Consider the following 15,603-nt stretch of genomic DNA (forward strand, 5'->3'; position numbering starts at 1 on the left):
CGACCCGTACAGCAAGTACGCAATTCAGCCAGTTGGCTGCTACGTACTAACTGCTATGTTGTTTTAGCAATAAACCTTTCTACATTCTACATAAATTATAATCCTACAGTTGGTAGAATTTGCTGTGAATACAGTTTGTGGTCGACGTTTTCTTGCGAATTTCTGCTAATGTTTATCATGGTCTCCCAACACAGTTCATCTTCGAATTTCTGCTAATACAAATTTTTATGGTCTCCCCACACAGTTCATCTTCATCTTCTCGCTGGTCCAGTACTCCCCTGTGGTGTACAATGGCATCGCGTACCCCGATTGGGCCGTGACCCTGGGTCTCCTCATGGCGTTCTTTTCCATCCTGATGATTCCTCTCGTCGGCATCATTGTGGTGGCTAAGAACAAGGGATCTTTCACCGAGGTAAGGGCGTCTCTCTTCTAAACGGTTACAGTTTTGTTTCGTTGTCTCTCAGGGCATGGTCACATACGTCGTGCGATCGTCGTACGATTGCCGTGTGACCGCAAACTGGGGGGGGGGGGATTCTTGGGATAACCCTGCATGTGTTCTACAAAATCCAGGTGTCTTCACGCCGGAAAAGGCTGTCTTAGATCCTTGTCGGTGATTGGTTGTATCACAGCCTGCTTGAAAATCTCTCCGAATCAAAATCGTATGACGACCTATGACGAATGCGAGCGCCATAATGTAGAAAGTTATGATGTGATGCAAATGTACACGCAATGAGTTGACGAGATATTAAGAAAAACAAATAATCTTTGATACGATGTGTACTATGGACCAATCCCATAACTTTGGTCAAAATGTAGATATGCAAAACGAAAACATAAAAATGCAACTATCTGACCGAAATGTTGTCAGTCTCTCATTGGTCGAACCGATAATTTCCATGCTATCATCGGTTTTATCAAGCTGCTAATTGTGATGGACAGTCAGGGTCGGTCCAAAAGCACTGGACTAAAACGTGTTCTCTATTGTACCTCGTTTACTGCAGCGTTTCAAGAAGGCCATCACTCCCGATGAGAAGTGGGGCCCGGCTATCATGAGCCAGGAGCAGAAGGAGTGGAAGAGCACCGAGGGCATCGACAACCCCGCCACCATCTACGACCCGGGCACCATGGAGAACGGCACCGACCAGCCCCCGCTGTACGACCCGCGGAGCATCAACCGCTACCCCCTGTACGATCCGCGGAGTCTGCAACAGGACCCCATCCGCAACGGCGGATCCATCAACGATACCTCCTACAGCTCTAGGCTGTAGATGAAGATGCAGGTCCGTGACCTTGAAAAAGTGTGTGGATACGATCGGCATGTATGTTTTGTTTGGCGACGCTTATGGGACGAGCCTACTTTTCAAATGAGTTGTCATGGATGTGTTGTTTCAAGGTCATTTGTATGAAATGCGAGGTGGCGCGCACAAAATGGTAACCAACTTTGAGAAGAGATTTTTGATACGATGGATATAACGTTTATGTATAAGTATTAGATTTTTTTCATAATCCAGAAAGGTATGAAGCTTTGTATATTTTCTATATGGTTAACCCCCAAACAATTGGTATTACCACGTAAGTTACATCTCCTGGCATATTTCTGGATCCATACACCAAGTGGCATGCGTAAAAGGAGTGGCTGAGAAAGAGATACGAACGTTGACTTTTGACACCACCAAAACCTGATTACCCTTTAGCGTCGTAACACGATGGATGAACCACTATGGGCACACCTTGCCATAGAATCTTTACAGCGAGCTAGCCCAATGTGATTTGCGTGAAATATCCATGTAATTGATACCCGGGCCAAACGACATATCGAACTTAACTGTTCATTGCAATTGCATTATTGTATACGACATATTTTGGGTGAATATACATAGTACAATATTGTATCGTGGACAACAAGGTTACGTTTAAAATTACACGTTATACTTGCAAGTATATGCAAGTAGGATTTGCACAAAAATCTTTAAGAAGTATGGTTGAACAATATTCAATTTTATCTGTATATATGGGGCTCTATCTTAGTTTCATATTCGTGTTGTGTACGTGTACATTTGGATAGTTTGATTGAAAAATCTGGCTGAAAAAAATGCATTCTCGTTTCTCAAGCATTGAGACACTGGAAATGTTTGATAAGCAATGTACCGACAATCATGTCTTTAAAACTATGCAAGATTCTACCTTAAGAGAAATAACATATACATAACAATTCTTGAAAGCATATTACATCCAAAAGCCCATACCTTGAATTATGAATTGACATAGAAAGCCGTCAATGGATTGATAGTCTTTATTTTAGAATCATTTTCGTTGCTTCCAATATATAAGAATGCTACCAGTTCTTTTTAAGCAAAGAAGGTATATTTCAAGAATTTATATTTCTGATCAAAGGAGCTGAATATTATATATATATATTTGCATTCCACAATGTACAGTAATCCCCTCTCCACGAAAAACAATATTGTGACTGGGACATAACTAGCGTTTGAAACGATCAGGTATTACGGAAGTCTGAAATGATTATTTTGTATATGTCAAACCAGTCTTGTCGGTAAATACTAACGTAGCGGTACCCATTATTGTCCGATTGATTGAAAATTTCATCATTTTAAAACGCACGGACAGAGCAAAACAACAACAATATCGAGGCATGACTAAGGATCATGCATATGTCGTTCCTTATTGCTTATGAGAAATGGCTTTTGCATGATACACAACGGCATGTTGACATGACCCAAAGTGGACGATAACAGGTACCACTACGTTAGGAGGATAAAGATAGATATATTATCAGTAGTTCTTTGTTTTCGTACATAGTACGGTGAAGTTCTATTCATCTTTGTTTGTACTACCTTGTTCTAGGTGTTAATTTGCTGTTGTACTGTCAGGCTATACTATTAGTGTGTGTTTTATTAGTTTAGGTGTGGTGTATTATATTCAAAGATAGAAATAATACCGGAGGCAAAGATTGTATTAGCTATCAATACCAAAGAATAAAATTCAGTGAGAACTGAGTTGGTTTTTGATCGTCTTCCTGAGATGTGATTGTCGATTCCATTGCACATGATAGTGTGTCAGCTCGGTTGGGTTTTATAAAAGAGCTTTACACCTGCAGTTTGATTTTACTCGCTAGGTGGCTACATCAAACAACTTTTCCACACACCCTTGCAACAGTTTCAACAACAACCTCTGCAACACGTAATTCACTCAATTAACGATCTGATTGATGGACACTCATATTCCCGAATGAATTCTTTATCACCCGCAAAAACTAATCCGCCCATACATAGAGCAAAGTGCGTCACTCTATCACTGATGACGTCAGGAGAAGGTCACATAACTTTTGTAATTCATTTCCGACCTGGACCGTTTCAAGATATCCTTATTCTTTCAACAGTCATTGTAACGTACACCCATCTTTTTGGTGTGTTCTACATTAATAGTCACCCATGATAAACTCAAGGCAGTGAATTATATGTTTGGAATACAGAACTGCGATGTTTATGACATTTCCCCGGTCATAAAGGGCGTATTGAATACTTGCTATCCAGTGATGAAATAGATATTTTGGGAGAGACATTTGCAATATCAGACTATCCCCTGTTATTGCCAACCTGAATCAAACAAAAAACGCCCACGGTAGTCGTTCTCAAATTAAATCTTTGGTAACTGTAGATCCAGGTCCTGGTGTGGGCGTACCAATGACGACACTTGTTGCATGATTAATCAAAGCGGGGGTGACGCGAGTTGTTTTTCTCTTACAGCTCTGAGATGCACCATAGACCGCCTGGTCTACTTAGTAACCTGTCAAACGTTCGATGCTTGTTTGACCTCGCAGAAAGCATAACTTCTAAAATCATCTGCGCAGAAAGAAAATTTCAAGTTGAGAGTTTTTATAATTAAAGAAATAATACATGTTTCAAATTATGGTAATTTTTGCGTCATTGGGTGAGCTACATACATATACATACATACATACACACATACATACATGCTAATCTAGTGTTTGGAACTGCTAGCAAGCTTAGATTCCAGGCTAATTTACCATCCCCGCCCTCTGGATAGCCTGGAATCCAGACCTATTGTAGCTCCACTCGGGAGCTATAATAGGTCTGGATTCCAGGCTACCCTCTGGACTGGAGTATTAGTGGGAAGGCACTAGGCCACTAGGCAGTATATTCTCCAAGCAGAGGTCGGGGGAGGGGCCGGGGCTACTAAGATTTAAAATGTTTAAATTGTGGCCACTCCTACCTCTCTTCATTTCAATATATTCTAGAAAGAAACAACCCTTACTGTGTACAAATAGGTAGATAAATCAAAGAATGTTTAGATCTTAAAACTAGTAGTGTAAGTGATACGTTAACATCAGAACATGTTGAAGTATTCATATCCTGTATTTAGGTCAATCATATACCATTGTTAGTTGTTTGCATGTAATAATGCAATAAAGATGACAAAGATTTCTATTTCATTGAAATCGCGGCCACTCCTGTACCGTAACATCTGTTTGGAGAATAACGAAGGCCACCAAAAAAACTTTTCGGAATTCCCTCCCTTCGAGACATGAATGGAATCGCCTTCCCGACCTCTCCCCATGATTTCCCCAGGGGTGACCTCTGGCACGCCGCGCATGCAAATGAGCTCACACCCACCAACCAGCCAGTCTCCATTCCAAGAAAACCGGCCGACCTCAGCAAGGGAAGCAGACGTCACGGCAGCTTTCCGCGGGAAGTTGGCCCGATTTTTCGGCTTGTTGTTCTCTAGGAAACCGCTGTTCTCTGAGTCAAGATGGGATGCAAGATCGGGAAGGTTAGGATCCTCAACTTTTTATGCACGATTGTGTAGCAAGCAAGCTAAAACGACCACGTGGGTTATTGTAACGTTACAGGCGTGGATTGAAATATAAACGACCGTATCTGCATGATGTAAACAGAATTTTTCCTGAAGGAATCTCTTCTCACCGTTTTCTCTCCCTCTACTATATGTTGCAGAAACGCTCAGTAGATGTAACGTTAGTGTTTGGTGTTAGGGTTAGCTGCTATAGTTGTCTTTCATCGATCAAGTCTCCGATCAAGGAGATAAAACCTCCTTGCTCCGATCGAGTACGTGTTGTGTTGGCATGCACACAATCGTCACTTCTCACTGTTTTTCAGTGACACCGTAGAGCTACTAATGGTGTCCCCATATGGTTTCAATTACCGCAGCGTGATTGGCTCTTATACATGTTTTAGAGGGTGTTATGATCTAAATCATGCATATGGAATATTTTGCGAAGTCAGAATGTTATGTTGTGTGTGTGTGGTCAAGCGAATCAAGTTGGGACAAAAGGCATCGCAGGGGTTCAACTGAATATAAATAACGTTACGTATGCGCATAGATGTAAAAATGCAGCCGGCTTCTGTTTTATTTGCAGAATAATTTTTGCCTACCGTATTTTCTTCCTTGACCTCTGTTGCCAATGTTTCATTCAACACATCCCCCTTTTAACCCGTATAATTTATAGACTCTACCAGTCTCCCCCGGTCGCTGGGAAAATAGTAGAAATTGGCCAAATAGAGTCAAATGTTTGAAGGGAGTCGGCTACGGAGAGAGGGTCAAATTGGCAACCTCTCTCCGTAGCCGACTCCCTTCAAACATTTGACTCTATTTGGCCAATTTCTACTATTTTCCCAGCGACCGGGGGAGACTGGTAGAGTCTAGCGGATGTTTACGTTGTAACTTTAAATGTAAGTGCTAACGATTTACGTGTCGTATCTGGCACTTGGGAGATAATGAGGTCATGGGGTCATCAATTCCATCGTGGTTGACCTTGTAACTTGAACCGAACCCCTCCCTGTGTTACGGGCATCCCCGTGGTTTGTTGAATTGTTTGTGTGGCTTTTTTTCGTTTGCCGTGATTGAATCATGTTGTTGGCCAATGTCTATGCCCCAAGCCCCTATCCGTAGAACGTGATTGACTGAGAAGATAATTGTTTGGGATTGCCTGTTTACATGCTAACAGGGGTACATGACATGCTGTACATGCAAATCCCTACCCCCTGGTAGAGACCAACAGCAATATTGGGCGAGGCTAAAATTGTTACGTTTTCCTTGAGGTCCAAAAATTCTGTCACACATTGGTTCCCAAAAGGGACACTTCGGAAAACGTTTACCTCCAAACATCTGCTTGGAGATTTACAAACATGCCTGTATGCAAAAGTGTTCACTTCTTTTCTTGCAAAAGTATGAAATCATGATGAAAAGTCAGAATTTCTGAGACGATGGACGGCTTTGCGTCGTACGTAGACATGTGTCTTAAAATCTCCTTGTAGGTATAACGTCAACTTAATGCTTTGAAATTGTTTTAATGCCATAGTAAGTGATTTTAAATGATTTGTGTAATGTCGGTGAAAACAAAGTGCAATATGTACAGAGGGCACAATTCAGCCTGTGGCTGCAAAGCCTTTTTATGAATAATAAACCATTTGATTGATTGATTGATTTTAACTTACAAGTCTGCTTACAAGTTACAAGCTAGCCTGGATGCCAGACCCGCAATCTCTATAACTATCTATCGTGTGCACTTTCTATCGTGATAGTTAAGAGATTGGGGGTCTGGCATCCAGACTAGTTGGTTTAATACATGAACATGTACATGTACTTATAGTCACCCCACAACCATTCCTGGATCGCCCCTCAACTTTCAGGGGCAACTCAAAACTCGCAACACTTGTGATCGCTCGTCAGCAAAATCGTCCTTGAGTTTGTACTTGACCTCTGCACATAGCAACCGCACGAAGGTATGCTATACACTACTTCGCCCTTACGAGGCCTAGATCGAGTTCACACAACTCCCGCTGTCAAAACACATGATCAGGAATACATTCCGTGATGCGCCCTCCATTTTTTTTGTCGCCTGGGTTTTGAATATGGTTCTATTTTCGTCTTTTTTGTCCTAGAAGTCGAAACACTTTTTATGTATACACAAATCCGAGTGCATATTTCTGTCCAATTCCATGATCGTCACTTACAAATCCGAACCCATTTTAAACAACAATACAGAAATCGTTGTGAACGAATTTACATTGAATCCAAGTGGAAGTTATGAATGTAATTTTCCAATCAAAAAAGTTACAATCTTTCTTCCTAACATCTACTTGGAGATTGCTAGGGGGTGACCCTTGACCTATATATGTAGATATCCCGTAGTTCGTAAGTAACGCAACACCCTAAGAAAACACATTTTAAAGAAGGACGAAACGAAAGCAGATGTATGTGACGATGTCAAACCTATCCAGTGTTATCACTTATCAGAGTATCCCATTCTGTCATTGGTTGAACTGCTGATGGACAGCCAGGATCGGTCTATAAGACGGGCGTCTCTGTCAGGGTTGTCAAAAGGATCTAGAGGTGTCGATAATACGACATCAAAGCCATGGATCAGACCAACGATACACAAAACGGGTGACGTTTTAATCCGACGATAATCTTGTCAACAAGCAAGTCGTTTTTAATCTGTTCTTTCACCAGTGTGTGCATTGTTTTATGTCGTTAATGGACACAGGTTCTGTGTGCCTCTATTGGCTCTTCTCGTAAGTAAAGGTGACGCCAACAAGATTACGCCGCACCATCTCATGAATATGCATAAAAAAGGCTTTATATAATATGCAATTATAGGATCATTTTACATGTCTCTTGACATACTGGAGGCACGATCCACCGATACAAAAACTTCGGAAATCAGTAACCTAATCTCCAAGCAGATGTAGGGAAAGAAGCAAAGTATTTATTGTGGTTATGCAATGATTGACACTGATCGAAGGGAAAATATGACGGTCGAAGAATATGTAGTTACATATACCGTAGAGTGACTCGCTACTAGCCTCCACCAGGCCCTCCTACAGGCGTATGGATCGTAGAATTCGGCAGAAAAAGGAATAATTAGCCAGTAGAGTCAGTCCACGGTGAAGATCACATTTCGCCTGCGTAGCCTGCAAATGAAACCCTGGCAAATATTCTACCTATAGCCGGCGTAGTTAGTTTGATAGAGAATAACTCGCTACCACCAAGTGCTGTGTAGGAGCATCCTAATTAGATAGGTTTAGACAATGCTTGCACCTAGATGTGCAAAGGTAAGGTGTGGCAGGTCGTTCAACCTCCTTAATTACATTAACGGTTACTAGTATGTAGCAAGTGGCAGGACAGAGCTTGGGGGGGGGGGGGGGCATTTATGTGAATGTGTTTGAAATAGAGTTAACAGACCAGGAGTTTGTTAGGCTAGACCACGTGAATGTAAGCATTGAGCATTTGCTTGCAAATGTTACATTCCCCGTCGATTCCTTTTTGCGTGGACAACTTTCTTTCCGAAACTTGCGCTCACGCCTTTGCTTAAACTTTGTTAAAGAAAGATGAAGTATTCATCAACCGCCTTAGGTCATGTAGAGGTTAAAAATCGATCGAAGATTATAAACGAGCCTAATGTTCCGTACGAAACGTGACATTAGACGTCTTCTAAATGTTCTTATAAGACAGAGAGTCGCTCGTAAAATACCTACACGGTGATTAAGAAAGCATTAAGGACCTTACCATCGGCGGGGACGTATTACTGTAATTTCCGTAAGTAGGTCGCTGGCGTGTTGTACAACTTGATTAGTATCCACGATGCGATCTTTTTACTCTTGATGTGCATGGAACAAAGATGGATGATCACGTAAGTGTACGTTGTTATGTGTAATGGCTTAAGTAACACGTGTACAAGATATCCTGGGTTTATCATTTTGTGGGGGGGGAAGCGATGTATAATCATGATGGATTGAAGGAGTTGAGCTAGAAAGTTTTGAGGTAAAAAAACCCATTAGAAAGTCTAACTCAGAATCGAAGGAAATGCAGCCATAGATAAGTCTGAAGATCCAGCCTACAGTGGTTACCAGGCTAGTACCACTACAGCCATGGATATGTATGAAGTTCCAGCCTACTTTGGTTACCAGGCTATTACCAGTAAAGCCATACATAAGTCTCAAGTTCTAGCCTACTGTCGAAGTGACAGGAGCCATTAGTAATGTACCCTATAAGAGTGATAGCTCCGGACATTTTTATGTGTGCAAATGGTCACAGTCCACTCGAATTAGGTCACCCAAAACGGGCATGATGGACTTTAATGGTGATGGTAATGATAGCACGCGGACGTGTGATGCCCTCCATGAATACCCGTCTTTAACGTGACTCCTAGTGCTACGCGGTATTTGGACTACGTGAGCCGAGATTCGTGTTATCTAAGCAAGGACAGTGTCGTCCATTCGTTCATTCCTTCAGACCCTTGTGGCACATAGGGCAGCAAATTTCCTTGCTGTTTCAATCGCAATGTATATTTTTTACAGAGGGGTTGCTAACCCTCCCCCTTTAACGTGCTCGTGGCACCTCCTCGACTCACGGGACCCCCCTTTATGTCCCTTCCGAAACACGTGTGCAGCCCCAAATGGGATTTCCTGACCCAGGATTGAACCGGGGGCTCCCAGTAAGCAACCAATTGGAACCAGGAGCTCCACTAGCACTATGAGCCCGAGGCTGCTACCAGTTGAGCTACAAGGATATCCCTCAAGGACATTATTCTAGTATCTAAGACATACTGTCCTTGGTCTAATTGATCGTGTGAACTGAGATTATATGATAGTTAGCATCATTAAGCTGAAATGCGACTTAACATTCGCGGTAAATTAGTCCTCAGTACCACCTATTGACCTACTTTAAATGGTTGGTAACGTATTTAGCCGTTTGATCTCTTTTCAAAGTGCCATTAAAGTGCATCTCGATCTCGACTCCTTATAAAACAATGATCAATCCTTAATTAAGAAAACTTAATGACCCACGGGATAATCTTCTCTACTTCTGTTCTGTATCTAGGAGACTTTTAAGAACTTAAAAAAGTTCTACCCATGAAATAGATTGTCTCTGGTCGCCGCTGCCTCCGAGTCAATGCCGAACTTTCCCGACTGTGTCGTTCGGAGGTCGCCCGAACTTTTTGTAGCGGTCGTACTTAGAGTCTTTAGACGCGCGACATTCTCCTATCTCCGGCCAGGTCGTTAGCTTCTTCTGACTTGTCGCACTTTCTTTCTTTCGCGGCCATTTTTACCTCCGTTACAACCTCCGTGAAAACGTCTTGTCTGTTTGTTTGTCTTGTGTGCGTGCAAGTTTGTTCCCGCTTGCCCGCATCCAGTGTTGGTCCGGGTTAGTCTCTACCAGACTAACCGTAGCCTGGGTGCCATCCTATTTCTACCGGGGCTCCTACAGCGAGTGTAGGAGCCCCGGTAGAAAAAGGATGGCACCCAGGCTAGATTAACCGCGCCGGCTATAGCCTTATATATAGGGAGACCATTTGCCGGGGGACTTTGGCCATGGAGGGTTGCAATATTGGACCCTATCTCCATAGCCGACCCCCTTTATACAGTTGACTCTATTTGGCCAATTTCTACTATTTTCCCAGCGACCCGCGGAGGCTGGTAGAGTCTAGGTAATAAATGATGTACCTGGAGACTTCTAGGAGAGGAACGCTGGTTTGACCCGGGCCCAAAGCTCCCACAGGAAAACACACAGACAGAATTAGCGAGAAACTCACTGTAATGAATAAAACAAGAAATTCACAAAGACTGTAAATATTCCGCGGAGGTATGAGGTCTTGTTTATTTTATCGGGGACGCTTGTCAGAAAATGGGAGATGTCAGAAGAAAGTGGCGATCTCCACATCCAATCTCTGTTTGTAGAGTCCTGCCGTCCGCCTCTTTCGGGTCAGGACGTTCTAGCGCCATATTGTCTGCTCATGTCAGGAAGCGATGATACCCTGATACGTGTATCACCATGCAGGGATCGACGGTAGCCCGTGTCACACAATCTCTCACTGTCACTGTACCAGGGGCCGAATGGGCCACCTCTCCGTATGGGGCCTGACCAATGGAAGGGCTGCTAGATCTAGAAGCTTGATATTAGTCAGGCTAGGATCGACGGAAAAACAATTGTCTCCTCTGCCAAGGTCGTCTTCACTTAAATACTTAACCAACGTCCCTGGATTTTCATCAGACCTTGTTTACTTTTAACGACTCATTTTCCCAAGGACGTATACGGTTTGGCTTCAATTTTGCTGATGCTTTATCAGAAGTATTACCCAAGGGAGTTAAGTATTGTTTTTCTGTCAGTGTTTGTCTGTGTGTGTCTCTGTCATGTCTGTGCGATTTTGCTATTCCCACTATTCACAAATACAACTACTAGTGTTGCCATATATTTCTGTCGCTACTTTTCCGTGGGGCTGGAAGGGTTGCAAAGTATGATGGGTAATGGTGTGAAGTCTTGTCATCTCCGCTTGCTATTTTTCGTTTGCGTGCGGCCTAGCCTGGGTGCCATCCTATTTCTACCGGGGCTCCTACATTCGCTATCCTAAAAAAAGTTTTTAGGGTAAACTAGAACTGACTGTAACGGCATTTCCTCCTCCTGTATTTGAATCACTATGGCTTTCACAGACAAAGTAACAAGGTGTAGAGACGTCAGAATGTCAAGATGATAATTCCCGTTCTTGACGTAAACGTCCCGCCGGCGTCACAGAGGGCACGGAATTGAGCGATCCGCCTTACGTACGGGTTCCAGATTTGATTTACCGGTTATAAACGGATTAGAAACGGATCAAAGCCTAGATTAAAGCCGATGCCTCAACAAAATTACTTCGCATCGGATATTATTTGAGGGGACGAATCAAGATGTATCCGAATAGTGTATATCTGAATTTTTGAAAATGAAGGAAAATTTTTTTAATGGTTTGTGCCGTATTTTTTAATCAAAGATCTGTCTTAGCCCGTGGTGCCTTTGACTTTCTTGCATTGGCTTTATAAGCTATAAATTCACACGTGCACAGCATTGTATTTCTTTAAAAGCTTTGACGACTTTGTAGATAACGTTGGCTTATACTAACACTCGTGTATTTGAATGACAAATGCATTGTGTGGTTGCGCCATTGTGGTTGCACCTATACTACCGTGCCAAAAACTCTTTGTTTGACTATGTAGATTCGTATTACAGATAGTGCCGATGGAAAACCCTATAATGCGGTACGCAAACGTTTTATAAAGATGACATCCCGCCTATAGCTTCCAAACGTCGTGTCGAAAAAGATATCATATGCAACAGACGAAAATCGTGATGAATTCTATTGTAACCCTGCAACTCCTGTACATGCCTGATAACACGTTGCAACTGAGGAACCATGATAGTCAACGGTTTACGGTTAAAAGGTGTCTGCTGACAGTTGACTTTGCCACTGATTGTTGATAAACACAAACAATTTCCCAGCTAGGCTGATCACTCGGAGTCCCGCGTATGCACGAAACATTCTAGGACGGTACTGGAAGTAGGTGTGCTGTTCCCGCCAGTCAGTCACGTGGTACTCTAATGTATTCCACCATCGCGTAGTGGAAAAGTACAAGCACGGCGGCCCCTGTTGCAGCTAGCCGAGAAAATCAGCTCGTCACATGGTCGCCTGCATAAAAACCTGCTGACATTTTCGGCGCCGCTCACTTAGAGGCAGTTGTCCCTGATACGTGTTCCGTTACAGCGTACGCCCCTTCGGCCATACACCGAGAGTCCACATCATATCCTGCAACTATGGGGGTAAGGAATGCTTTCCATATTCACAATACACGGGGGGAAATACACTGGATAGTGTCGCATCCAGGTAGCACAGCTCTATAGAAATATCTATGCACGGTGTTCATTCGATAAAGATATCAAACCTGTAGATCTATGCGCTTCTTGTCATATAAAGAGAGGGTAGATTTCGAAGCGTGTATTTGTGACGACTGTACGCTTTCCAGTGCTCGTCTACTGTATATCTGAAAATGTATTTCTATTTCGCTCTTGTGGTTTTGATGTTGCTATGATGTATCTAAGAGCAGATAAGTTTTATAAGGTGAGTGAGCTCGGAGTTGTTACTTAGCTATGACTGATAATAAGAGAGAGAAAGAGCCGTTTGCTGTGTATTGTTGCGCGGATATCCCTAAGGTTTTCTCAGCAAAGGAATGGCGAACATCAAACACCTTAGACATATATCCATCCGCGGATGATGTTGATGGAGGGAGAGAAACGCATCGTCCATCGCTACACCGGCTTTCCCGACGTCGACGTTACGTAATGTCTCGATCTGTAGCCTGCACTGCGTTGCCCATCGCTCGAAACGACAGGTACATTTTTCTCTGGGGAACGTTAAATTTTAGCAGCAAGAAAACGGCAGCGTTTTGTTCAAGTTTGCATTACGTTTTAGAGTCGAGTGTTGTGCTTTCAGCAGGGGGTAGGACGAAAGGCAAACATATTTATACGGGTTTGTGTTTGTTTTTGGTCTTCGTCTGAACTCGGCTTGAGAGCGTGAAAGGCGTCGTTATATGGGGCAAACTGAAGAAAGGAATTGTGGCCTTCTGTATGGTTTGATTTGTGCGTGAGGAAAAGGAATATGTGTTAAGATGGAAGGGACATCGAGAAACGAAAGTGATCATCTTTAGTTTCGCAAAAGGACTCGCCTATCTTATATCATGTATTCTCGTAAAGTAGTCTTATAGAGTTACCACCTTCGCATCCACTTGCAGCAACAGCTATCCCCAAGCATATCGTCCCTAGGGCCTCTGTCCTTTTCCAAGGGCAATGTCGATACGGCTTCCACTGCAGTTTGCTATATACGACAAGCAAAAGTTATGCTACTTTCGAATTCCTTCCCTAGATACAGTCCGAAATAGAAGAACATCTGAAATGTTTCAAATTTGAAATTGAAAAAAACAAAAAAAAAACAAGACAGTGTTGTGCTAACGGCTTATGGTGCAATGTGGTGAATTTATTCAATATGCATGTATATCATATTTCTTACTTAGCAAAATTCTGTGCCAATATTGAACATTTCGTGCGGTGAAGATCGCATTGGCAGCGTGACTGTACATACATGCAGACGATGCAATGGTCGCGATTGCATGAAATTGCATCATCTTTGGTAAGTGTTGCATACAATATACATCTGTACAGACCTTTAGTTTGGGGACGAAAATAAAGAGGAAGAATTATTCCACAAAAGTGACCGGTAGATATAAAAAGTGATTGACACACGTCAGTTTTGTTGATTGACAGCGGCATCAAAGTTTATCAGTCGTCCATTGACAAGCTAGGATCAAGACAGTGAGAAAAGGGACATCTGAAGATACCATAGATAATTATCACATGAGAGCAGATGCGTTGAAAGCAGCTGCAAGAACAATTTGCTGCTAGGAAACGAACCACCGGCTAAGTTAATGCGAACTGTTCGTAATACGACAATCTAGAATCGGAAGTCGATTTCACGGAAAAATATTTTTGATATTACGTGTTTGTGCCCACTGAGTTTTGTATGTTTTATAATGTTGTGAAGAAAAAATTTAGGCCAAATTGTTTGGAGCTAGATTAGCCTGGTAACCAATCTCCGTGACCCGCCTTAGGGGTGTTATACCGGCCCAGTTCGTAATCTCCAAGCAGATCTTTCATGGTGGCAAGGCAGTATCAAAAGGGCCAACCAGTATCCAAAATGCCACCGAGGGCCACAGGCCTTGCCACCGATACATCTGCTTGGAGATTAGCGCCAGTCTGCTGAGCATATGCGTATTTCTGACAGCTTATCTTTCCAGCCAGCCAACCCCGTAAAGATTCCCCGGCGTGCGTTAATGAACTGGGCGGGTGGCCAACACTCCCAGCACCGTAGAGACACCGGGGAGCTCACGGTTGTATGGTTACCATGCTATCCAAGGTCTAGATAGGGAAGACAGGATATAGCCATGAAACCCAACTCTCGGTTTGGCAGCTTTTGTGCGAACGTTCGGCCAGAAAACAGTGCGCTTCCAAGGGTGAGCAGTGACCTGATAGCGTTATCTATTTCCGCTGGCTTCTTCCTTTTTAGTCGCTTCAGAGAGGAAGGACGGTTCAACATCTGAGAATTTTGATGAGCAAATAACTGAAGATGAGTTACGTGCGCGCGTTTATCGTCGCAAATGAAATTGAACGAAGCAGATCGGACATTTTGAATGATAGCAGATAGCTAATTGACTGGCGGGGCTGACAGAGCACATGTTGACCAAATGGCTCGGGTAGTTTTGGTCAACAACGCGACGTGTGTCCCTGTCACAAGATGAACATTTTCTGTCTGTCACATGTAGTGTCACACTCGAGGGCACAGCTTTTTAGGCCCTGTCACGCATAAGTTAACCGACCATGGCCTCCCGCCAAAGGCGTATGACCTATTAAAGATCGAAGCGATTTTCTTATGTGATATGTAAAGGTCACGGCTATACAAAACTCAGTGGACATAAATTACGTCAAAATACGCAAAAAAAACAGTTGCTCAAGCAACTGGATTAAACTTTGAAACATTCAGACGTTTCAGACATGTCGAGTCGACAACATCCGCTGTCTTTCCTCAGTGACTGGAGAGCCAGGTTTTATACCCAAACTCTGTTTATAGTACTGTACAGTATTACCTGGATGTCTGGCCATCATCAACGTAATGTCAAAATTACTTACGTAGTTTTTAGAGAAAAGTCAGGTTTTAACACCTTTAGGAGGATCGCGAGAATGGTG

General features: G+C 42.9%; 2 protein-coding genes across 7 annotated transcripts in view; both read left to right on the top strand.

Moving 5' to 3' along the window:
• LOC136436410 (sodium-dependent proline transporter-like) overlaps positions 1-15,603 on the top strand; it is a 71,624-nt gene that overhangs the window by 30,865 nt on the left and 25,156 nt on the right. The window contains exon 1 of one of the 6 annotated variants that reach the window (XM_066430379.1): positions 4,676-4,812. The exons of 4 other annotated variants lie outside the window; for them this stretch is intronic. In XM_066430379.1, coding sequence (XP_066286476.1) covers positions 4,792-4,812 — 21 coding nt within the window. In that variant the 5' untranslated portion in view covers positions 4,676-4,791. Of the gene's footprint in view, positions 1-4,675; positions 4,813-12,420; positions 12,631-15,603 lie in introns of those variants that run through there. One more of the 6 variants, XM_066430381.1, reaches the window with a different exon arrangement.
• LOC136436413 (uncharacterized) lies at positions 220-3,017 on the top strand. The gene is made up of 2 exons (XM_066430389.1): positions 220-412; positions 1,002-3,017. The coding sequence occupies exons 1-2, from the start codon at positions 335-337 to the stop codon at positions 1,266-1,268; spliced, it is 345 nt and encodes a 114-aa protein (XP_066286486.1). The 5' UTR covers positions 220-334; the 3' UTR covers positions 1,269-3,017.

The sequence above is a fragment of the Branchiostoma lanceolatum genome, chromosome 6 (assembly GCF_035083965.1).
Source record: "Branchiostoma lanceolatum isolate klBraLanc5 chromosome 6, klBraLanc5.hap2, whole genome shotgun sequence".
Taxonomy (NCBI): domain Eukaryota; kingdom Metazoa; phylum Chordata; class Leptocardii; order Amphioxiformes; family Branchiostomatidae; genus Branchiostoma; species Branchiostoma lanceolatum.